Raw genomic sequence first — 25,591 nt, 5'->3', positions numbered from 1 at the left:
TATTATTTTAAATGTTAAACCCGTAGAACATAAAAATAATTTTTCTACTAATATTAAATAACTTAAATATTCTGAGCAAAATGACACATTCTCGTCAACACAATGGTGCATTTTTGAATAAAATATAATGAAATAAATTACCTTAAACAGTAAAAATAATAATAATACAAAAAAATAATAATACAAAAAGCACGCTTCTATGGGGCTTTTATCGCTACATACTTTAAAAGTCCTAAACCGGAACACTTCAGGAGTCCTGTTAGCATGGCTACAGCCTAATCACAAACACACTGCAGTGCAGCAGCGGAGAAGACAGGGACGAGTCAGCACCGCTTTTCCTCTCAATTCTTCCATTGTTTGCGCTTTTGTTTTTTTATCAACATGGGGACGAGAGACGACGAATATGACTACTTGTTTAAAGGTGAATTTGAAATACACGAGTCTTGAGTGTATAAGGTAAAATGGATCTGATTGTCGTGGTTAATGTGTCGGGAAACGGTAGTATGGTTGTATATTAAACGCTCTAGCTGTAAAGGCCAGCTAACCGGCTAGCTCGCTCAGAACAACCCAAACAAACTCTTGCTTGGTGGCATCATTTGGAGGGTTCGGGCTTTATTGGGCTCTTTGAAATGTTACTCAAACACCACACACTTATGATGATCATGTGTTTTTAGTTAGCACTTAAAAACAGCGTTCCCCACAGGCAGGACCACACCTTGAACGCCAAGCTGTTAGCTGGTGCTGTCGCTGAAGGAGTTTGAGTGGAGCTGGCGGAATTTGTAAATGGCGTGTATTCTCAGATCTGCGCAATAATAATATTAAGTCTTGAGAAACTGGCTCCGTTCCCACTGTGTGATTGATTTCATTTCGTTTTTCATGGCGTTGTCTGCTCGTTATAGTGCTCATGTCAACATTGGTCGGTTTTGTGTACGATTTGTGGAACAAAGCAATGCCAGTTTCATCACCAAGATCAAGTTCAGCTCGATCATTAACAGTGTACTGAACAGAAAATGACAGTTATTCGAATGAGCTTGCTGTTAATATCTGTTATGCTAAAAAAATATATTTTTATGCAGTGTCAATTGTCTTTGCTCAAGCGTAACGGTAGCCAGCTGGTAGGTAGCTGTGCAGTATGTAAACCTCACTCCCCTGGTCTCAAGAGGCGCACTAGCAAATGACGCTTGGGGCTTCAGCCTCCTTGTTGACGCCTGAGACCCCGGTTTGAATCCCGCTCTGAGTGGGTTGAGTAGGACCAATTACAGTGGTGCTGTGATCCGAATGGGAGTGAGATTTAGAGGGGGTGAGTGTAATGGGTGCCAGCTGGTAGGTAGCTGTGCAATATATAAATCTAACTCCCCTGGCCTCAAGAGACGCACTAGCAACTGACGCTACTAGGGGCTTTAGGCTCCTTGTTAGCATGTCCGCCTACCATGCCCGCTCGGAGTGGGTCGAGTAGGACCAGTTACAGTGGTGCCATGACCCTGATGGGGTTGAGTATAATGGGAGCTATCTGATAGGTAGCTGTGCATTATGCAAACCTCACTCCCCTGGTCTCAAGAGGCACCCTAGCGAATGACACTAGGGGCTGTAGCCTTTAGCCTCCTTGTTAGTGGGTAGAGTAGGACCGACTACACAAGTATGTGTTTATTCCTTCCCTGAAACAAGTTGATTTATGTTTTTGCATTTAGTAATCTTTGCCATACATTGTTTTCACTCATGTGTGCCCTGTTGTCGTCATCAGTTAAGAAATTTACATTTGACGTGAATCTAGTGCTAAAACCACTTCAAATCTAGTGGTTTAGTCTGTTATCAAATTAGATATTCTTGTATTTAGCTATTAGGTGTTCAGCAAGTGTTTCTAAGTATACGGTGATCAAATTATCCCGATTTTGTGTCACAGAATTGGTTACCAAATATGGTCATCGCTCCCACATAGTAGTCTATTCATGTGCAATTGACACACAAATCAAGCTGTGTGACATAAGCACTCCCACAGTTTCCTTATTTTAAAGAGGTCTGTTCCTTTATTTTGTATTCTTATAACTTGCTTATTCAAATAATATGATATGGTGTTAATTTGATGTCAAATATAAAACTATGATGTGTTTTATTTTCAAGTGGTCCTGATTGGAGACTCTGGTGTGGGGAAGAGTAACTTGCTGTCCCGTTTCACCCGCAATGAGTTCAACCTTGAGAGCAAAAGCACTATTGGAGTGGAGTTTGCTACACGTAGCATTCAGGTAGATGGAAAGACAGTGAAGGCTCAGATCTGGGACACAGCTGGACAGGAGCGTTACCGAGCCATCACTTCGGCGTAAGGCTGGCTGTTCTTTCATATGTTACAAGAATACTGTCTTGTTAAATTTATTTCTTAAAATCATTCCTCATTGACACTTAACTTTAAAAAATAAAATAAAAATGTTTTATTGTATCCCCTTTTATCCCAATTTGGAATGCCCAATTCCCACTACTTACTACAGTGGTTCTCAACTGGTGGGGCGCGGCCCCCCGGGGGGGCGCGGACACTCTCCCGGGGGGGCGTGAGTAGGCTACGATGGAAGGGAAAAAAACTGGAAAATTTTTTTTTTTGGGCACAGACACTTTCCCGGGGTGGGGGGGGGGTGCGAGTAGGCTACGATGGAAGGGGAAAAAAACTGGAGAAAAAATGTTTTTGGGCACATTTTTTTTTTATCACTAAACTACTGTATATACATAACTCCTGAATAAAAATGTAAATGTGTTTTGACTGATTAAAAAAAAAAAAGTTTTGAACAAATTTGATTGGTTTGTCGATAGTGAGCGCAAATGCAGGTGATAAGCGGTTTCATTAAGCGAGTCATTGAGTCGTTCATTCAAACGATTCGTTCAAACGGCCGATTCATCAAGAATGAGACAGATGTTTGTGAATGGGTCATTGAATCTTTGACTCAACCGATTCGTTCACAACACTGAATCATTCAAAACACGATTGAGTATTGCTGTGAGATGCGCTATGGCTATGCTGTGATCTTTGTTTGGATTCATCGGATCTATTTTCGCTGCTAAAATAGACCAAAACAGTCATTATTTTGTCTAAAATGTAATTGACTTATTATTAACTTGTTTGTTGAACGGTCATATGAAATCAGTGTCACATTTTCAATCGTGAGGTGATGGTAAGTTAAGTGATGGTCAATTGTCAGCTCTCAGCACAGGTCGTGTGATGTATGTTGCTGAACTGTATTCAAATGTTATAAATATAAAAACACCACATTTTGAAATTTAACTGCAGTATGTCAATTTAGTTTATTTGTGTGTGCTGCGCTCATAGACTTTAGAAAACGGCGCTCATTTGTTTGATTTCAACCTGTCTTTGCAAGGCCGCGAAACTCATATTTTGCTCCTTGCAGACAAAGTGCACGCCTTCACACAAAAACTAGACCTCTGGCATCAGTCGAGGGAACTGCGACATGTTCCCCAGCCTTGCAGACTTTATCACTGATGCAGGCACGTCACAGGATTTCTCTTCCCTATTTCAATCAGCGTCTGAGCACCTGTCAGCAATGAGAAAACAATTTGCGACGTACTTTAAAGAGGATTATCGCTCTTTTGCGTGGGTTCGAGATCCGTTTGTGTGCACAGCAAACGAGCTATCAATTGATATGCAGGAACAGCTTATTGAGCTGAAGAGTGACAGTAGACTGAAGGAACTCTTTAGCTCCTGCCCTCTTTTGTCATTCTGGGCAGCATTGATGCAGGAATACCCTGAACTCTGTGACGTCGCCTTGAAGATTCTCCTTCCTTTCGCGTCGACATATTTGTGTGAGGCAGGATTCTCAAAATTGACTGCACTCAAAAAGAAATACCGCAATTGTGCACAAATCGAGGATGATTTGAGGCTATGTTTATCAAACATTGAGCCAAGAATTGAGGATCTTTGCAAGGCAAAGCAGGCTCAGGTCTCACATTAACATCACCTACCAGCAAGCTTCTGTAAAAAAATGCAGATGATGCCTACTATTAGCCTAGTAATAATAACAATAATAAAGCATAAATGAATATCAGAGGTCTGGTGCCAATTCCCAATTATAGCAATAGCCTAGTAATGATAATAGGCCTACTGATGATGATGATGATGATAATATAATAATAATTATTATTATTATTATAACGACAACAATAAAGCATGTAACCTCATATAATTATATAGCAATAGCCTAGTAATGATGATAGGCCTACTACTACTCATAATAATAATAATAATGCCTGCAAGCTCACATTAGAAGTCTGGTGCTACTGCCAATTATAATAATAATAACAACAATAAAGCATGGGGCGGGGGACACTGGGGCCCCAACTGCAATGAACCAGCTTTGGGGGGGCCCAGCTTGCAAAAGGTTGAGAACCCCTGACTTAGTAGGTCCTCATGGTGCCGCGGTTACTCTCCTCAATCCAGGTGATGGAGGACAAGTCTCAGTTGCCTTTGTTTCTGAGAAAGACAATCCACGCATTTTATCACGTGGCTCACTGTGCATGACACCGTGGAGACTCACAGCACATGGAGGCTCATGCTACTCTCCACGATCCACACACAATTTACCACGCACCCCATTGAGAGCGAGAACCTCTAATCGCAACCACGAGGAGGTTACCCCATGTGACTCTACCCTCCCTAGCAACCGGGCCAATTTGTTTGCTTTTGAGACCTGGCTGGAGTCACTCAGCATGCCCTGGATTTTATCTTGCGACTCCAGGGGTGGCAGTCAGCATCAATACTCCCTGAGATATTTACTTTCTTAATCATTTGTTTAAAAAAAAAAAAAAGATAATTGTTTTTTCTGTTTTATAAAGCCTAACTCGGTGTTGATATTAAAGTTAACGTGAAATTCAGTTCACAACCAATTTTACTTCTGTAATCTGTATTTGAGTAAAACAGGATATTCAATAACAAAAATCCATCAGGAATTGGTTGAATGGTTCATTATTACATTTTGATAACAGATTAAGAAGACCTACTCTTATATTTGGAATAACATATGCACAATAAGACTTATTGTGTATTAAATAAGTAAATGGGGTAGATTTTCATTTCATGTTGACTTTTAAGTGCTTTTATTGAGCGTAATATTCAGTTTGCCAGTCTTTATATTAGGTGTCTTTAACTACTAACATTGTACTAACATTATAGGCATTTTCACACCTAGTTCGTTTGAGCACTACAAATGGTCTCTGAGTGATATGTGTATGAACAACCCAAATGATCTCAAACCCCCCCTAAAAGATCCCACAAACCAACCGAATTCAGTACGGTTTGTTTGTGGGTGCTTTTGTGGTTCGATTGATTGTTGCTATGTGAAGGCGAAGAGGTACCAGTCCATTTTGCTTTTTGTTATGTCAAAAGTACCTTGAGGCTTGCCAGTCAGCTGCATTATGTAATCACCTTATCGAGATTATTTTATCTAACTGCGATTATTGTAGCTTTAAATTGCATTCACGTTTTACTGTCCAAATAAGGGAATTTTAAGCGAATATTGAAATACCATGATTGCTATGACCGCGAGCACTCCATATGAAACCGTGAACTGCTTTGGAGCACTGTGATGCACGTGTGTTTTGCTAAGGGTTGTGCCAAATTCCCACGAAAATACAAGCCATTTTGATTGTGAAAGCAATGCTCTCCATTTCACTTTCATTTAATGTATGCATAATGGCAAATTATTTGGGTTCATTAATATATACAGTGTTAATGACATGCTGGAGGATACGCCCACTTTATTTTTGTTGCAAAACATCTTTACAAATAACCATAGAATCTAGTTTCATTTTCCTTCATGCAAAAGGGTTTGTGGGTTTAATTGGAGACCCTTAACATAATGTGAAAGTAAATAATTTAGGACAGAAAATAATTCTATTGCATAGTATTAATAGATTAGAATATAATAATATTGGCTGGGTTGTCTGCATTATGCTATAAACTGTATCATGTAAAGTTGACCAAAAAGACAGACCTATTTGAAGTATTTGGAAATAGGGCTGAAACGATTAGTCTACATTATCAACAACGTCAACAATAAAAATATGTTGACAATTTTTGTTGTCGGAATACTCGTTTGATCTCTTTTAACGTAACATGAGATCACATTATACTCTGATGCATGAGAGCAGTTCGTGGCTGACTGAGGAGAGGAAGAATTGAACGGCTCACAATCCAGATGCACTCCTAACTTTCCATACATCTTCAGGTGATGTAGATCATAAAGTATGAGGGAATTATAATGCCAAATAAGTAAATACAGAAGCACTCTCATTGTGGAACAGGCAGAGCAAAACTTGCGTGTTGAGTGTCTTTTAAAGGAAACAACCTGACGTTATATCTTTAATACAGTTATATTTAATGCGTTCTAGCTTTATGAAAGTTCATATGATATGGAAGCAGGTCATGTAAATAACTGTAAACTCTGTAACTATCATTTCTCTGTGCGGTCAGTGCCTCTTCTAGGAGTTGTTCGAAACTGCACCTGGCTGATGCACACATTGTTGTGGGGACGCTCATCCCTCAAGAGCGCATTCTTAATGCAGCTAGATTATAACGTGATGGCTCGTGACTTATTGAATCTTAATATATGCGTCACTGTGTATTTCTTATCGTGAAGAAAATTGGCTATACGCAGCTTTATTAATATGAAAGAGTCTTCACCCCATTATACACTGCAACACAATACATTCCAATATAAATATCTAAAACACATTTAAAACAACATGCATTTACTTTAGTAGCAATACTGCAGAAGAAACAAATGTTTTCTGAGAATGTTGAATATAATTCTAAAAATACAAATATTGTAGAATATCAAAGTCCTTAAAAAAAAAAAAAAATACATTCACCTGAGAAGCAGCATATGAGATATTTATACTTGCTTTTAGAGAATAGATTTTGAATATAAGTATAATATTTTTGTCAAGTGAAAACACACTTGTAAACAAAACAAGATACATTCTCTTAAAGTAAGTCTAGATATCTTATGTTGCTTAAGTAAATGTATCTCGTTTTAGAGATTTTTAGACTTATTTTAAATGGAAAAACACTTCATAAGAATAGGATTGTTTGCAGTGAATTTCTTTACTGAATTTATCTTAATAAAAAGTATTTTTTTACTTTCATTCAGTGAATGTCATTTGGAGGTGTTTTAAAATTTGTTCAAATGTATTTATTTTTTGTGATCTATCCCTTTTAAGTACAAAGTAGTTAAAGGTGATTTAATATAAAGTGGTTCCAGTTTTCCTATCTTTCTATTTGTTTAACATGTTGATATGAAGATATTACCGAGGAGCTGTCGGGGCACTTCTAGTGTATGACATCGCCAAGCACTTGACCTATGAGAATGTGGAACGCTGGCTTAAGGAGCTGAGAGACCATGCAGACAGCAACATTGTCATCATGCTCGTGGGAAATAAAAGTGACTTGCGTCATCTTCGGGCTGTACCCACTGATGAAGCACGTGCATTTGCAGGTTAGATGCACAATAAAAACATAGAAGTTGACCTTGAACTCCTGATGCATTATAGGAAGAATGTATAGCCAGTGTTTTACAAGGGCTTCTTGAATTTGTTTCTTGAAGTTTCTTTGTGTACTTCTCAACATTATTAACTGTTAAAGTATGTTCCCAATGTTTGCAGAGAAAAATGGGCTGTCTTTCCTAGAGACTTCGGCTTTGGATTCCACCAATGTAGAGACTGCTTTTCAGACCATCCTGACTGGTAAGTGCTTTGCATAGCAGACAAGAGTGGTGTTTCAATATATACATCGTATCAGCCGTGCAAGGTTAAAGGAATATTTCGGGTTCAATACAAGTTAAGCTCAATCGACTGCATTTGGCATAGTGTTGGTTACCACAAAAAAAAAATACTGAATGGGGCCAATTTTTAGTGAAGGGTTTAGTGAAGCTTATAATTTTATAAAAGCACTTACATGAATTCTTCTGTTAACTTATGTATCATATGAGTTGTAAAGTTGTTTATATCGTGATTTTTACAGTCATTTTAGGGTTTGTTGACTGCATCGTCATGGCAATGAAATTGTAAAATTTGCTATAACTTTACACCAAAAAAGTTATTTTACCACTCTAAAATCATGTTAACATGCATATTTAAGTCTTGTGGCTATGCTTTTGAAACCGTGGGTATTTTAATATAAATAATTCACCCATTCACTTCAATCGTAATTGCCTCACTGTAATCCAAAAGTAAGGGATGAGTCAAAGTGTACATTATGCCACAAATGCTGTTGATTGAGCTTAACTTGCATTGAACTCAGAATATTCCTTTTAAGGATAATAAACTTTTATTTTCTTAAAATAAAAATACACTTTTTAATTAGGCTTGAGTAAATGAGAATGTGGGAGTCTAAAGGGAATAAAAAAAGTTAGTAAATGATTGGCCAGTGGCTGAATGACTCCTCAAAAGCCCTGCCTTGCTTGGGTAGGTTCCTCTAGCCTGACGTGACTGCAATAAATGTTTCTGTCTTCTTTTGCTCCTCTGTTCAGATCCTGGCATCTGCAGAGCAGGAACAAATGTTTAAAAGGCAGCACAGTCAATTGCAATGCTGTAATTACATTTGCTCTAACATCTATTTATGTCAGGTTGTGGGCCTTTATGGCAACACAAAGTCTGTATTCATTATTAGTTTGTAAATTGTTGTCCCTACCAATAATATGTGTACGACTTTATAAGGAAGACTTAACTATTTAGACCTTTGCTGAATGTTTTAGTTCTATTCTCTATCCCTCTATCCCCCCTCCTGCAGAAATCTACCGGATTGTGTCCCAAAAGCAGATGTCGGACCGCCGAGACAATGACATGTCACCTAGCAACAATGTGGTGTCCATCCAGGTGCAGCCTACTGAGAACAAACCAAAGATGCAATGTTGCCAAAGCATCTAGCAGCACCCCCACCCACCTGCAACACCCACTCCCCTCCTCTTCAAGACTGCTTTGGGTCTGAGATGCAGCTGCACAACTAGTCTTGAGCACAGAGGCTGGTTATAAAAGCTGGAATCTCAAAGGGTCACCACCTGCAGTCTGGACTAAGCTCGTTTTGTTTCTTCCTGCCATGGTAGGCTTTTATATTGCAGAATTTTAATAATCATTTTTGCCGATCTTCACTGAAATGTCTTAATATATAATTTAATTTGCAAATGTATGAAGTTTGCTCATGTATTTCTCTAGTAGTAACCCCATTTTTGCTGTTGCGTCTGGGGTGGAGGGGAGAAACGTTCAGTATTGGAGGTATTGCTGTATTTAATGTTGTGATGTAGAAAGATGACGTTTCTGTTAATAGATGTTAGACAATGAATAGGGCTCAAAGACCACAGACTTCACCTTTAGCCATTTCCAAGTATGGTTTCCATTGCATGCTAAGTTGCAGTCACTTACAAAGAAGAATTGCATTCTTTATTTCACCATCAGGGCCAATGGAAGAGGTCTTAAAGGTAGAGCGTCACCCAAAAATGAAGATTCTTTCATAATTTATTCACCCTCGTATTGCTCCAAACCCATGTAACCTTCTTTATTTAAGAGAAGAAACCAAGTCAGGCATGTTTGGAACAGCATGATGGTGAATGAATGATGACAGAATATAAATTTTTAGGTGAACTATGCCTTTAAGCTTGTGGCAGGGGAACATCCTGAGCATAGTGCCTCAGACCAATCCATAGCTATTACACCATCATGTGCATCTCTTGCATCCTCCTTGAGATAGAAAAGTGGTTTTAGTGCCTTTCTTGATGGAACATCACATGGGACATTTCCACTTTCATGCATGTGCTTTAAACGCCTCTACTGCTTTCCATGCCAGTGCAATGAGGCCTTCATCACATGATGCTCTGCAGTGCTATAGTTACGCTGTAATAACTCCCCCTTTCTTTGACAAAAAGGGATATTCCGCCCAAAAATGAAAATTCTGTAATTTACTCATGCTCATATTGATCCAAACCTGAATGTCTTTTATTTCTTCTGTGGAACACAACAGGAGATGTTTCGTGGAAAGTTAGCCTCAGTCACCATTCACTTACATCTGTGGTCCATAAAATGAAAGTGAATGGTGATTGATGCTAGCATTCTGCCTAACATCTCCTTTGTGTTCCACTGGAGTAATGTGAACGGTCCCTTTTAAACTGTTATTGTCTGAGATATTTTAGAAAGTTTACTGCAAATTTCATTTTTTAATAAACCGTAAGCGATATCATAATGTGGAAAGATTATTTATCTGGTTTTAAGCATAATAGAGGTGAAAGAACTTTTGCTTGTACTTCAATGCCCACAAACAGCCACAAGTTCTTCCTGGGCACAATTGAAACTAAATAACACTACCACAACCTGCTGAGTATGAAGCAAGGGAATAGAGACCGTTTTAGCTTGTAACTTCCTCTAAACGTACCAACACATGTAACGTTGTTTTATTACCACCGCCTCAATCCCATTGTACGTTTGCAGGTCACGCTCTGTTGTTAAATTAAAAACAGAAAAAAAAACAACTGCCCAACTGACAACCACATCACACAAGAGCACTCTAGGGAATAGACTGGATACTTACTTTCTCTTATTGCACTGAATGTAAAATATTTCCTGTTTGACTAACCGCACTACAGTTTATGATCTTTTGACCTGCAACTTGTATTTATTCTGTGGTAGTCACTTGAATTCAGTTAGTAGCCTTTAATCGTCGTGGCGAAGTGAAGGGACTGCTAAATGTTAAGACACAGTGTGATAATTTATGAATGTATTATGTGTTTTAGCCTACAACAGTCTTGTCCTGATTCCAGCAGATGGGGAAACAACCTCAAGCTGTGATGCTCATCTTTGCTTAATGGCTGTCTAAAAAAAATTATTCAGTGTGACAAAATATCAGTAATGACTTGACTTATATTGCATGTTTTATAATGGTCACACAGATGACTGCGGAGTGGAAAAATTCTGTACACCTCAGCATCTTGGTCTGCAACCCATAAGTCATTTACTTTAATTTCACTTTGGTTTTCGATCCCTTTGACTTTATTGACTTTAGTCCCAGGTAAAACAACATAGTTCACCAAGAGAATTCTCAATCATAACAGAACACATTCCAGATGGAATTGAAGGCCCTTCCACCAGCAGTAGCTTGTGTTCAAACTCAAGTAAAGTAATTACAGAATAGAATGGACCAACATTGCTGCATAGGTGCATGTGAATCATGTTATGTTTTCAGCGAGTCAGTTTTGTCCTATAAGGTAAAAATCTAGATCTTAGAATGAAAGCAGCATGTTGAGGTATTGTATTACTTATTGGCATAAAAAAAGAAAAAGACATGATATACAAGTGTTAGGGTCAGTTTCTGTGTAGTGTTTGGGGGCTTGCCATGTTTAGGACCCTGACTCTGATTGTATAACTGTTCTTTAGAAGCAGGGGTCTCTGGTGCTAACAGAGGCCAGTGCCAATGATGTTAGGGTACAGATGGCACAACTATAACCTGCCCATGCACTGCACATAGCTGGTGTGACCTAGTAAGATTATCTGGATATTACTTTTCTGACTGTCACATCTTTCACGTTTTGCCGCAAAAACCTTATTTCTTTTGTCTGCACTGTATTGTGATTTTATTTTGTGTTATGATTATACTATTACTCTGTCCACTGTAATTCCAGTTTAAAAGAGAAAATAAAATATGTAGTTATTTCAAAATTGTGCATGCTGTTCTTTTGGCTTATAATTTGTGAGTTTAAACTTTTCTTTAAAAAGCTAGTTGTGATGTAACTATTTTCTAACCACCGCAGTTATATCATGTACATCTTTTTCAGTTGGATATTTTATATAAGTTAATTAGGACTAAGTGGTCATAATCTACAGTTAGTAGAAGTGGTTAATATAAAAGAAGTTTTCACAAATGCAGTGAGCAGTTACGGTGTACTGTACAACATGCGTGTTTCCACTGTCATGGAAAACCTGGAAACGTCAAGGAATATATTTATATTAAAAAACAAATCTCCCCAATTTGAAATTCCTAATGCCCTCTTAAGACCTTGTGGTGGGGGAGGATGAATCTCAGTTGCCCCCGCATCCACCTAACTTATCACGTGGCTTGAGTGCGTTACCGTGTAGACGTAGCACGTGTGTAGGCTTCACGCTATTCTCCACGCGCCCCACCAAGTGCGAGAACCACATTATAGTGACCATGAGGAGGCTACCCCATGTGACTCTACCCTCCCTAGCAACTGGGCCAATTTAGTTGTTTAGGAGTTCTGGCTGGATTCACTCAGCACGCCCTGGATTCAAACTCACGACTCCAGGTGTAGTAATCTGCGTGAATATTCTGAGCTACCCAGGCCCTTGGGCAAAAAAATACATATATATATATATATATATATATATATAATTTCTATGGTGAAAACAATATACACTCACTGAGCACTTTATTAGGAACACAAAACTAAAACTGGGTAGGGCCCAGCCCAAAGTGCGCCAAGATTGTAGAAACGATTGGCGCTAATGGTCTCTACGATCAACTTAAGTTTGCGAAGCTTTTGGGAAAAGCAGCCCAGGACTGTTGACAAGGCAGGTTGGGTACACGGATTCATGCTGTTGGTACCAAATTCTGATCCTACCAATTGTGTACCTCAGCAGAAATATAGATTCATCAGACATGTTCAGGCTACATTCTTCAACTGTCCAGTTCTGGTCAGGCTGTGCCGACCACAGTCTCATCTTTCTGTTCTTGGCTGACAGAAGTTGAACCCGACGTCTGGTCTGCCGTTTTAACTCAAGGATCAACATGTTGTGCATTCTGAGATTCTATTCTGCTCACTAAAATTGTGAGGTGTTATCAGAATTACATAGCCTTTCTGTCAGCGTGAACCAGTTTGTCCATTCTCCATGATCTCAAGGCGTTTCTATTTTTTTGCACTATTCTGAGTAAACTAGAGACTGTTGTGTGTGAAAATCTGTTGTGGATGAAAATCCCAGGAGATCAGCAGTTACAGAAATTCTCAAACCAGCCCGCCTGGCACCAATAATAATGCCGCTTGAAATATCTGAGATCTTCAGTGAACATTAACTGAAGCTCCTGACCCTTATCTGCATGATTTTATGCATTGCACTGCTGCCACACGACTGGCTGACTTTTATTTTATCACATAAATTAGATGGACAAGTGTTTCTAATAAAGTGTGTGTGTGTTTATATACATAATATATATTTTAGTGTAGGGGCAAGTAGAAGTATGTGAACCCTTTGGAATTAGCTGGTTTTCTGCATTAATGTGAAATCCTCTTCAGTCACAAATAAAGACAATCTCAATGTACTTAAGTTAACAACAAAAACAAGTATAATCTTTCATGTCTTTATTGAACAAATGCCATTAAACATTCACAGTGCTGTGGAAAAAGTAAGTGAACCCTTGTATTTAATAACCTCAACCAAGAGTTTCCGGTAGTGGCAGATTAGACCTGCACAACATTGAGAAGGAATTTTGGACCATTCTTCCTAACAGAACCGCTTCAGCTCAGCCATATTATTAGGAGGTCTTGTGTGAACAGCTCTCTTGAGGTTATTCCACAGCCTCTCTATTGGGTTAAGGTTTGGGCTCTGACTGGGCCACTCCATAAGGTGTTTTTTTTTTTTTTTTTTTAAAGCCATTCTGTATTGGATTTACTTCGATGTGTAGGGTCATTGTCCTGCTGAATAACCCAACTTCTACTGAGCTTCAGCTGGTGCACCACCACCTGGCCATTATCCTGCCAACTCCTGACTCTAATTAGCTTCTCCTTTTTTTTTTTTTTTTTTTATATCATTAGCCTAGGGGTTCACATACTTTTTTTTCCAACCCTATTAATTGTTTGAATGATGTATTCAATGTGTACAAGAGCAATATAATAATTTGTGTTACTAGTTAAAACAGATTGTGTGTGTTCATTATTGGAACGTAGATGAACAAAACAGATTTTAAGACAAATTTATACATACAGTAAATGCAGGTATTTCCAAAGGGTTCACCTACTCTTGCCACTGTGTGTATGTATATGTATATATATATATATATAAGTTTTTCATTGGATTTAAATGGCTCTTCGTGAATGTGATCTTTATACATAGATGTGTAAAAATGCTTATCCAATAATCTGAACAATTTGAAAAAATCATGCAAAATGAATAGGTCCAAAAGTGTTGGAATCCAGAACATATAATGTCCTCTGTACAATCATTGAGGTTTAAAGAGGACTTTTGATTTCTTTTATATTTTTTAAGAAAATGTCTAGCAGCAATTATTGTAAGAAACTGAATAAATTTGGTGATCTGGAAATAATAATAAAGCTAGTGGGGAACCACTGTAGAGCTGGCAGGGTTAATGAAATGCACTGTTTTTTGAACGAATGAATGATTGTCACTATGTTATTGCTATAATGAGGGAATGTTTCCTCTTTAGAACAATGCTCAAATCAAAGCAGCACTGGACTAACCGAACCGAACAAACTGCTGAAACACAAGGGAAGAGACACTTCTCCAAAACAACGTTGTTTTTTCTTTTCTTTTTAAGACATGTATGAGGTCTCATTCTGTTGTGGAGTCTATTTTGACACGAGAGCTAACATAATGTTCACTTTATATACTAATACTGTGCACAAATAGCACAAGCACATGAAAATAATTTGTCACTTTGGGTATCATCATTTGTTCATGCAATTTTTTCCCTTTTAAAATATGTATAACTTTTACACTAAAGAAAAACATCACTGGCACAAACAAGGTATAAATAAATATCATAAATACATAATCACAAAATAAAAACCCTTCAAGGCCTGCTAACTGATTTTTTTAAGAATGTAAACATACAATAAAGAAAAACAAAAGAGAGTTGGTTCAGAAAAGTGTTACTCAAGATACACAACTTAACATCATGTTCTAAAGACATACACACCCAAATAACTGATAGCAACAGTCATAAACTCCTATGTAAAGTAGAAAGCACCAGACTGGTACACAAATAAGCAACGTATTACAAAACTCATGTTGACCCGGGATCTCTCATTAACTTTTATAAATACTTCTGTTTGTTTAGAAGTGACAAATGTCATATGAATGAATTATAGTATTGAGCAATACTCCCGTCAACCAAAGTGATACTGAATCTCTGTGTACATTCTGGTAATTGTCTTTACACGATAAGAACTCTTAGTATTTCTAAGGCCTTGAAGTCCCCTCTAAATTGCTTGGGGTAAAACAAAAAAGGGACTGTCCCTTCATGGTCACCCATGACTCTTAGTTTCAAATCGATGCCAACTTCAAATGAAAAGTTCTGGATCACTGAGTTGCATTGATTATCTGTTCTAGTGTGCAGGGCTCAAGTCATTAAAAGTGAATATATTGTTGAATATGTTTCAATGTAAATCTCTCTGTTTAAAATTCTCCTTCATTCCATGTTAGGAACCCACCAAAAGTCACTTTCAAAGACCTAAAAACAAAAAATGCTTTTCTAGACCTGTATTTCCTGATGTTATATTCACAGCTTGTTATAAAAGGTCTCTGAGAGGAATAAGGAAGAGTCGCTGGTGTACAAATCTGTTCAGCAGTGGAGCTCTTGCTTTGTTGTGTGTCCTCAACAGAAAGAGGTACGCAAAGTCTCCCATGTGTCCTGTCCAATATAATCTACTCATGCATCTGCACTTGAATGTGTGTTTGAGAGAAAGACAAATAAGAAGAGAGAGATATTTAAAAAGGTCCCAGAACTGCCTGTCTTCAGTCTGTCTTCTTCAGACAGGCTCGGTTGACCAAGGGCTGGGCTCTACAGCAGAGAACTCGGGGGGCTTTCTGGAGGCGGAGGAGTGTGTGGGAGGCTGTGGCGCATGGGCAAGATGTCATAGTGACTCTGAATGAGGCTGTTCCTTGGAAGGTCGTAAGGACTCTGGGAGAAACCTGTAGCCAGTCCATTAGGTCCCTGAAGAACACTCACTGTGGGTTCTGAAAAACAAATGTGGTGAGGGGCTACATTTAGTTGCCTTTGGTTTGTTGAGTTGCTCAGTTAAATTCATGAAACTCTCTCTGAATCTTTAAGACATTTGCCTTGATGAATTATGTTCAAACAATGGAATAGCTCAAAACAAACAATAAAAAAAGATTTTAGAAAGGGTGGGGGGGAGACAAATAATGGGAAATGTTGCCATATGGCAACTCTTACATTTACATTTATTTATTTAGCAGATGCTTTATTCCAAAGTGACTTCCAAAATGAGGAATGACACAACATAAGCAATTCATCTTAAGGAGACAGTATCACAAAAAGTGCTGCATTACAAAGTTTCAATTTCATCAGAAAATTACTATCCAAGACAGAGATTAGAGTGCAACTAATTTTTTTTATTAATTATTAATTTGAGTGTATTGTCAAGTACTCACGAAAAAGTGTACCCTAATGTAAAATTGTCTAATAATTGTTATATAATCATAATATATATATGCCTCTGGTACGAAACTTCTTTAAGGTTTTTCATTGAAACCTGTTTGGTGGTAAAGAGTATCATCTCTAGTTTCGTTTGATGTGCCGCGAGCTTTTTCGTACGGTAGCGCGATGATAAACATGATGTACACATAAGTGTATCGTGGACATTATTCCCACAAAAGCTGAAAAAAAAAAAGTTATATATATATATATATATATATCTACATAAAAGATATAGATATTTTCTCCCCTTTTTCTCCCAGGATTGAGGCGTGGTGACTCGCCTCAATCCGGGTGGCGGAGAATGAGACTGTCAATCCGCGCATCTTATCACGTGGCTTGTTGAGCACATTACTGCGGAGACATAGTGCGTGTGGTGGCTTCACGCTATTCTCCACAGCATCCATACAGAACTCACCATGAGCCTCACCAAGAGCAAACCACATTATAGTGACCACAAGGAGGTTACCCCATGCAACCCAATTTGGTTGCTTAGGAGACCTGGCTGGAGTCACTCAGCAACTTTCCACATTAATAAATCTGTGGGTTATTTTGCCAAATGTTTATATAAATTTAGTTATATATTATTTTGGTATCACTGTACAATAATTATCATGGACATTGAGTTTTAGTAAAACTAGTTGCTTTAAATCCCCCCATTGTTTATTAGGTGCTACTTGTTATAAAACAAAATTGGGAAATGCCCACAGCAGTCACGCTCTGGTCCCAGGAGGTCTACAATACACACACACACACACACACACACACACACACCATCAAATTTCACAGTGGGTGTGAGACACTGTGGCTTGAAGGCCTCTCCAGGTCTCCATCTAACTATTAGACGACCAGGTGAAGGATCAGTGATGATCTGAGAGTGCTTCAGCAATGCTGGAATCGGGCAGATTCATCTTTGTGATGGACGCATGTATCAAGCCACGTACAAGCTTATCCCATAAGAAATATGCTTCCTTCTGCTCTGACAATGTTCCCCAACTCTTAGGATTTGTTTTTCCAGCAGGACAATGCTCCATGCCTCACAGCCAAGTCAATCAAGGTGTGGATGGAGGACCACCAGATCAAGACCCTGTCATGGCCAGCCCAATCTCTAGATCTGAACCCCATTGAAAACCTCTGGACTGTGATCAAGAGAAAGATTGATGGCCAAAAATCATCAAACAAAGCTGAGCTGTTTGAATTTTTGCTCCAGAAGTGGGATAAAGTCACCCAACAGCAATGTGAATGACTGGTAGAGAGCATGCCAATACACTTGAAAGCTGTGAATGAAAATCAGAGTTATTCCATCAAATATTGATTTCTGAACACTTCCTAAGTTAAAACATTAGTATTGTGTTGTTTAAAAATGAATATGAACTGGTTTTCTTTGCATTATAGTTTTGTTATTTTGACCAGTTGTCATTTTCTGCAAATAAATGCTCTATATATCAATATTTTTATTTGGAATTTGGGAGAAATGTTGTCAGTACTTTATAGAATAAAACTAAATATTCATTTTACTCAAACAGATACCTACAAATAGTTAATCCAGAGAAACTGATAATTTTGCAGTGGTCTATTAATTTTTTCCAGAGCTGTATATACTGTATGTATATATATATATATATATATATATATATATATATATATTTTCAACATTTTTGTGAAATTATATTACATTTACATACATTTGACTTAAAATCTCTAATAAATTTAAATAAATAAATAGTTGAAAATTAAATGTTCAGAAATGTGAAACTAATGCAAGTGTCTTCCTAGTAAGGGGTGACCCTAAGAAAATCAGTCAAGTGATATTATTGGTTCCTTTAACTTCTGACATTTTAATTCCCACCATGTTGCAGTTTTTATTTGTGAATAGCAAGAAAGTGAAGATGTCAACACGTACCATATTCACAACACAAGTTGTGCTTAAAAAGATAAATATGATAAATCTGGTAAAAAGGAATAGACTAAATAAGCTCACATGACCTTGTGTAAGAAGTGCATGCCCGTTTGCATTCATCAGACTCACCTACGTCATAGACGTTCCTGTTGGCAGTGCTCAGGGTTTTACTGGTGCTGGAGCAGAAGGTCAGGTCTCTGTGAGCAGGGGACTTCATCTCCACATAGCTGCTCTCAGTGTGCTTGCAGGATAGACCAGGCGGATCTCTGATGGTGGCGTACGGGTTTTCACTGTTCAAGGAACATGAGCTGGAGCTGCACATGGAGGCCTTTATGTAATCTACACACATCAGAGAACAGATATTACACTCACACATTCATTATATTCATTTCAGGAAATCTAATCACCACATCAGCTTCTGGGAGAGAAAATAAATAGGAGAGACAAGAAAGGAATAAATGATCTTATTTATATACAGAACCATAGAATAATTAAGTTAGATTCAATAATTTCTATTCAAAGATGCAAAAGAAGCACTTTTCAGTGTTTTTTCAGAGTCCTAATTTCCCCAGTGTAAAATAGTGTTACACGCAGCAGTTAAGATACAATAAAGCCCTGCATGTTGCTTGAAGATGAGTTTGTGAGTGTTTAAGATAGATGGTGGCTGCATTACATCATACATCAGCCAAAAATATTGAGGATGAAATAAGTTATTTCATTATAGAAAGAGAATTATTTATAATAATGACAGTACTACAGGCTTTTAATAAATCTTTTACACAAATGAGAACATATTGCATTTGTGAATGAGGCAAACACACTTCCAGATCAGATCTCAATGTGACCATAATAGTGTTTTCTGCTTTCTCTTTGAAAATGTAAAGATTTGAAAAGTCGTCCAACTGTGATCTTGGTAATGAGACCACCACAAAGATGGAAGAGGGAACATTGTGTTTAGTTTGGTATGTTCATACAATTCATTCGAAAAATAGAAGTTGATCAAATAATGTCCAACACAAACATACTGTATATTTAGTCATTACCTTTGGTGATACGGGTGGTTTTGTTGTCCCTCATTGTAAGTGTGTCTCCTCTTGTTACTCCTAGTGAGGCACATGAACAAACACAATCGGAGTAATTAATGACTCGGTATAAATGGATAATGAAGAATTAATAATGGTGATGGTAATTGTAAAAGTCCACAGGTAAGCTAGACTCTTGTGCAAATGATGTGTTGCCTGTCAAAACAGAGCATGTTTGTGCTATATATGTCCTCATGACTTACTACTATATAATTAACAGGATATTAGTCAGACTATTTGATAAATTTAACTCTGTGTAATACAAAAGAACTATTAAAACAAAACATTTAAACATATTTTTTTTTACACAAATTTGTACATTGCATTTCATCAGCATTACATTTAAATCGGTTATAAAGAATATAAAAAAATCCATAAAATTGGCCACTATTGAAATTAAAATAGATATTTGTTTTCAATTACAATATGTGGGTATGATTTGGGAGTTATATTTTCAACAAAAAAATAAAATATGTTCTAGCACATATGGCACCATTTCCTGAAAATCCTTTCCCAGGTGCTATCTCCAAACAACAGTACAAATATATGGAGCCCTTTAGAGGACAGAGCGGGAATTTATTTTAATTTTTTTCTAAAAATGTTTGCTTTCACTCACAATATTTTGTGCTCTCTCGCAATATATTTACCATGGTTTTACTACAGTAACCATATTTTAACCATAATATTTGTAGTGAAACCATAGTAAACTATGGTAATAAAATAATAATTTTGTGGTTATTATAGTTTTACTATACAAATTCCATAATTTAACTATTGTTCTTTAGTAATATTGTAGACTGTATTAACCATAGTTTTTGGCAGTACTCCTTTTTCTATAGTAACTGTAGTAACCATGACTTTTGTAGGCTAATCTTGTTTAGTATTTTGGCTGAAAACATGGTTTTATTATAATATTAGTGTAGTAACTTAAAAAAAGGAAGAAATGTGAAGCATGTAATTGCATAAAAGCACTAATATTAATTATTCTGTTAAAACTCATGTATTATTTGAGCTGCAAAGTTTTTAGGGTTTGTTGACATTACTTAGTCATTGAAACTAAGTTGTAAAACTGGCTATAACTTAAAGGTTCCATTGTAAGTGCCTCACTTTAACTTTTTAACTATTTTTAATAAAAGGATGGGCAAGTCAAAACAAATTTATGAGGTAATCAACATTATGCCACAAATGCTGTCTATAGAGCTTAACTTGTATTGAACCCGGAATATTCCTTTTCAGTAAACATGTTTTTCGGCAGTTTTAGATTAACCATGGTAATTCTTGTGGCTTACTACAAATAGTATTTACAGTAAAACCATAATAACCACAAAATTATTTTTTTACAATAGATTTCATTTTCATGTATTATTACTCTGAATGTTAAAATATGGTTACTATAGTAAAACCATAGAAAATGTATTGCAAGGGTATGCAAAACTATTGCAAGGGCATGCAAAACTTATTGCGAGAGAACATAAAACATATTGCGAGGGCACAGAAAACTATTTCAGAAAAAAAAAAAAAAAACATTCCCACCCTGTACTCTAAGGGGCTCTGTACAAATAGGCAATGTCCCATGAAATAAGTCAAAACCTGACTGTCATTGTGTTATGTGAGTCATTCTCAAACTGAAGCAGATCATTATTGCAATTAGGCAAGAAAATATGAAGATCATTATAGCAGAATACACAGACTGGCAGGCAGAACTCCAGCCGAAAACAGTTAATGTAGGAAGAACTGTCTTTCCATCACGTAACATTGCATGAGATATGCAAGCTCTTTCACGAAACCTAGTCACTCTTATAAGTATTATGACTTAACCTTTAACAAAATCACATCACTAAATCATGTTTCTCAACTGAACACCCAGAAATACTGCTAGGCCCTCAAGGTGACATTAAGATCATAAAAGGAAATGTCCTTTAAAAAATCAGACAGCAGTTCTACACTGATAAAACCAACACATATTTGGATTGTGTCAGTAAATGTTGACATTGTAGCAGTAGAGTTTTCTTCATGTTCTAAAGTGGGAGTGTTTTTATATTTTTTCTATGTATATTTGTTTGGCTCAGTTGATTATTTGGTTTAGGGTGAAACTAAAGCAGGTCATTATTACAATTAGGCAAAAAAAGATGATGAATATGAACTCTTGAAGTTTCCTTTTCTACTGATATCACCTAGGCAACACAACCTCTTGAATAATGTTTACCAATAGCCAAACAGCTATTCGGGGAAGTGTTAAAAAGCATCATTCAACACTGTATCAGAAAACAGTGTCACGTCCAAAAACAACATGGTGAATCACTCTCCTACTTTGAATCTTTGGTCACTGGTCTTATTTCACTTCCTCTTTGGGCTCACACTAGAAAATAATGGAATTACCCAACCTCGAACCTAAGTCTCTGAGGCCTCATGTGTTCTACCGAGGCCTTATCAGCAAACCTGCAGGCAGACATAATGGGGTGAGATGACTTGGGATGGGAAGTCACAGAGGTAATGAACTCCTCTCTCCCCTAGCCCGAGTGACCTTGGATAATGTAGGCTCAGCCTGACCTTCCACTGTGTGCCTGTGCCACCTAAAGTAAGGGCTTATTAAAATCGCAGCAGGAGGAGTTCTTGCTCTGGTGCCCGAAACTTCAATCAGTGCGAGACTTTAGCTCTGGCTGAGTGTTCGTGGCTTGAAGCCCCCAGGAATGAGTAAGTAGTTCATTTCTATGGTGCTTTAAGAGAACAAAAATGTCTTATTTGTTTTGCGAAATAGACTGTAAAGAAAAGGATGACATATCTAATTTTATTGTGTGAAAACTTTTCAGGCTGTATCTGACTGGATGGTTTGAATAGAGGGTAAGATAAGAAATTAAGTGAGGACACTTACCTAGGTCATTGAGATTGCAGTACGCTCTCCATTCTGAACTGTTCCTGTCTCCTTTCTAAAGGGAAAAAGGCCAATTAGTCAATTATCTCTGAAAGATCTTTGCCTTGGTTAGAGATATAGAGTGTAATAATTATATATATATATATCTCTAAGTTTAGGCACCCATGACAATTTCTATGATTTTCATTTATAAATAGGATCAGTTTGGATCAGCAATTTCATTTTGATCTATCAAATAACTGAAGGACACAGTAATATTTCAGTAGTGAAATGAGGTTCATTGGATGAACAGAAAATGTGCAATATGCATCAAAACAAAATTAGACAGGTGCATAAATTTGGGCACCCCAACAGAAATATCAGCCTCTAGACACTTCCTATACCCAGTAATGAGTGTCTGGATTCTGGATGAAGGTATTTTGGACCATTCCTCCTTGCAAAACATCTCCAGTTCAGTTAGGTTTGATGGTTTCCGAGCATGGACAGCCCGCTTCAAATCACCCCACAGATTTTCAATGATATTCAGGTCTGGGGAATGGGATGGCCATTCCGGAACATTGTACTTGTTCCTCTGCATAAATGCCAGAGTAGATTTTGAGCAGTGTTTTGGGTCTTTGTCTTGTTGAAATATCCAGCCCCGGCGTAACTTCAACTTTGAGACAGATTCCTCTACATTATTCTCAAGTATCTGCTGACAAACCAATTGTGTGTTCCAATTAATCAGTGCTAGGTAGTTACAGGTATTCAAATTAACAAAATGCACCTGTCAAATTTCGTTTTGATGCATATTGCAAATTTTCTGTTAATCCAATGAACCTCATTTCACTACCGAAATATTACTATGTCCTTCAGTTATTTGATAGATCAAAATGAAATTGCTGATCCAAACACCCAATTATTTATAAATGGAAATTGTCAGGGGTGCCTAAACTTTTGCATACTGCCTGTATATATATATATATATATATATATATATATATATATATATATATATATATATATATACATAAACTCACCTAAAGGATTATTAGGAACACCATACTAATACTGTGTTTGACCCCCTTTCGCCTTCAGAACTGCCTTAATTCTACGTGGCATTGATTCAACAAGGTGCTGAAAGCATTCTTTAGAAATGTTGGCCCATATTGATAGGATAGCATCTTGCAGTCGATGGAGATTTGTGGGATGCTCATCCAGGGCATGAAGCTCCCGTTCCACCACATCCCAAAGATGCTCTATTGGGTTGAGATCTGGTGACTGTGGGGGCCATTTTAGTACAGTGAACTCATTGTCATGTTCAAGAAACCAATTTGAAATGATTCGAGCTTTGTGGCATGGTGCAATATCCTGCTGGAAGTAGCCATCAGAGGATGGGTACATGGTGGCCATAAAGGGATGGACATGGTCAGAAACAATGCTCAGGTAGGCCGTGGCATTTAAACGATGCCCAATTGGCACTAAGGGGCCTAAAGTGTGCCAAGAAAACATCCCCCACACCATTACACCACCACCACCACCACCAGCCTGCACAGTGGTAACAAGGCATGATGGATCCATGTTCTCATTCTGTTTACGCCAAATTCTGACTCTACCATCTGAATGTCTCAACAGAAATCAAGACTCATCAGACCAGGCAACATTTTTCCAGTCTTCAACTGTCCAATTTTGGTGAGCTCTTGCAAATTGTAGCCTCTTTTTCCTATTTGTAGTGGAGATGAGTGGTACCCGGTGGGGTCTTCTGCTGTTGTAGCCCATCTGCCTCAAGGTTGTGCGTGTTGTGGCTTCACAAATGCTTTGCTTTATACCTCGGTTGTAACGAGTGGTTATTTCAGGCAAAGTTGTTCTTCTATCAGCTTGAATCAGTCGGCCCATTCTCCTCTGACCTCTAGCATCAACAAGGCATTTTCGCCCACAGGACTGCCGCATACTGGATGTTTTTCCCTTTTCACACCATTCTTTGTAAACCCTAGAAATGGTTGTGCATGAAAATCCCAGTAACTGAGCAGATTGTGAAATACTCAGACCGGCCCGTCTGGCACCAACAACCATGCCACGCTCAGAATTGCTTAAATCACCTTTCTTTCCCATTCTGACATACAATTTGGAGTTCAGGAGATTGTCTTGACCAGGACCACACCCCTACATGCATTGAAGCAACTGCCATGTGATTGGTTGATTAGATAATTGCATTAATGAGAAATTGAACAGGTGTTCCTAATAATCCTTTAGGTGAGTGTATATATACATATATGTATAAAAATAAACACACATACATACCGTATATACAGTATACACATGTATATTAGAGCTGTCAGTACTAACGCGTTAAAAATGTTTGAGGTGTTTGAAAAAATTTCAGGGGTTACACATAATGTACATCCAGCACATTGCATCTGAATATATAAAACTGTTAATCACAAGCTCAACTGTTAACACTCACACCCTGTCTACACAGGATGTGAGAGTCATGTCAAAAGCAATAGAACCCATTATAATCAATGATACTTTCTATCATGGAAGCGTCCGTTGCAGTGCATTGCATTGCGCCAACAGTAAACTGATGCCCCATTCCATTTGGCGCTACTACTGCTAAAAACACAAATAAACTGTTTAGAAAGTTTGTGTCAATGTGCCCTGTGTAGACAGCCTCAAGCCGTTGCGTTCCATCGCGTCAACGGACGAGCCCGGTGCAAACAGGATGACAACACCATAAAATATCACACAGTCATGACATTTGAAATATTCATGAATGGAACAGATTTGCATCAGGTCCAAGTGTTTTTAACTGCCCCATCCTACAATAACAGTTCCTTTGCAAAGCTGGAATCATATTATGACTGGTTCACAAGCAATCCACATGAACATGAAATCCATGCTGAAATATACTGAAGACACATCCAGATCCCAGTATCATCATGTACTGAAATGCACATTGCCAGAAATGCATATAAATGATCAACGACGTCCATTCTATGCATGTTTTCCTACACCAACAATTAAAAATAGTGCAGATGGGCACGAAAGAACGTGTCCATAACGCAATGGTGCTCAAACAGCAAGAGGCAGCAGCTGAATGACAGAGTGGATCCTCCACTTCAGAGATGTAACTTGACACCACATCTTTAAAACAGCCCAGAGATATGTATCAAGCAGTCAAACACATCTGTCAGTGCATGTTTAAATACAAAGATAGGATAATTTTTTCCAGCGCTTTTCAGCTGGAGTTCAAAGCAGTGCTTGAATCTGGCACTAATGTCTTGATGTGAATCATGAATGTGGCTTCACGATTGCTGTAG

At 37.8% G+C, this 25,591-nt stretch overlaps 2 protein-coding genes across 2 annotated transcripts in view; one reads left to right on the top strand and one right to left on the bottom strand.

The window, feature by feature from the left end:
• The first annotated feature begins 254 nt into the window (after positions 1-254).
• On the top strand, positions 255-11,749 carry LOC127661395 (ras-related protein Rab-11A). Its single transcript, XM_052152062.1, has 5 exons — positions 255-421; positions 2,119-2,314; positions 7,297-7,490; positions 7,657-7,737; positions 8,783-11,749. The coding sequence occupies exons 1-5, from the start codon at positions 382-384 to the stop codon at positions 8,917-8,919; spliced, it is 648 nt and encodes a 215-aa protein (XP_052008022.1). The 5' UTR covers positions 255-381; the 3' UTR covers positions 8,920-11,749.
• A 2,125-nt stretch (positions 11,750-13,874) lies between these two features.
• The window catches only part of LOC127661393 (multiple epidermal growth factor-like domains protein 11), a 220,211-nt gene continuing 208,494 nt past the window's right edge, over positions 13,875-25,591 (bottom strand). The window contains exons 23-26 of the mRNA XM_052152060.1: positions 22,296-22,350; positions 19,385-19,444; positions 18,471-18,680; positions 13,875-15,963 (exon numbers count right to left, since the gene is read on the bottom strand). Coding sequence (XP_052008020.1) covers positions 15,788-15,963; positions 18,471-18,680; positions 19,385-19,444; positions 22,296-22,350 — 501 coding nt within the window. The 3' untranslated portion in view covers positions 13,875-15,787. The remainder of the gene's footprint in view (positions 15,964-18,470; positions 18,681-19,384; positions 19,445-22,295; positions 22,351-25,591) is intronic.

This window comes from Xyrauchen texanus, chromosome 21 (assembly GCF_025860055.1).
Source record: "Xyrauchen texanus isolate HMW12.3.18 chromosome 21, RBS_HiC_50CHRs, whole genome shotgun sequence".
Classification (NCBI taxonomy): domain Eukaryota; kingdom Metazoa; phylum Chordata; class Actinopteri; order Cypriniformes; family Catostomidae; genus Xyrauchen; species Xyrauchen texanus.
Note: the sequence above shows the minus strand (reverse complement) of the source record. Positions and strands in the feature narration are given on the sequence as shown.

Excerpts from the sequence above, each read along its gene's own strand:
- LOC127661395 (XM_052152062.1), top strand. The coding sequence starts at position 382 with ATGGGGACGAGAGACGACGAATATGACTACTTGTTTAAAG. Across the intron at positions 2,315-7,296 it reads TACCGAGCCATCACTTCGGC|ATATTACCGAGGAGCTGTCG; the intron begins GTAAGGCTGGCT and ends GTTGATATGAAG. Across the intron at positions 7,491-7,656 it reads TGAAGCACGTGCATTTGCAG|AGAAAAATGGGCTGTCTTTC; the intron begins GTTAGATGCACA and ends CAATGTTTGCAG.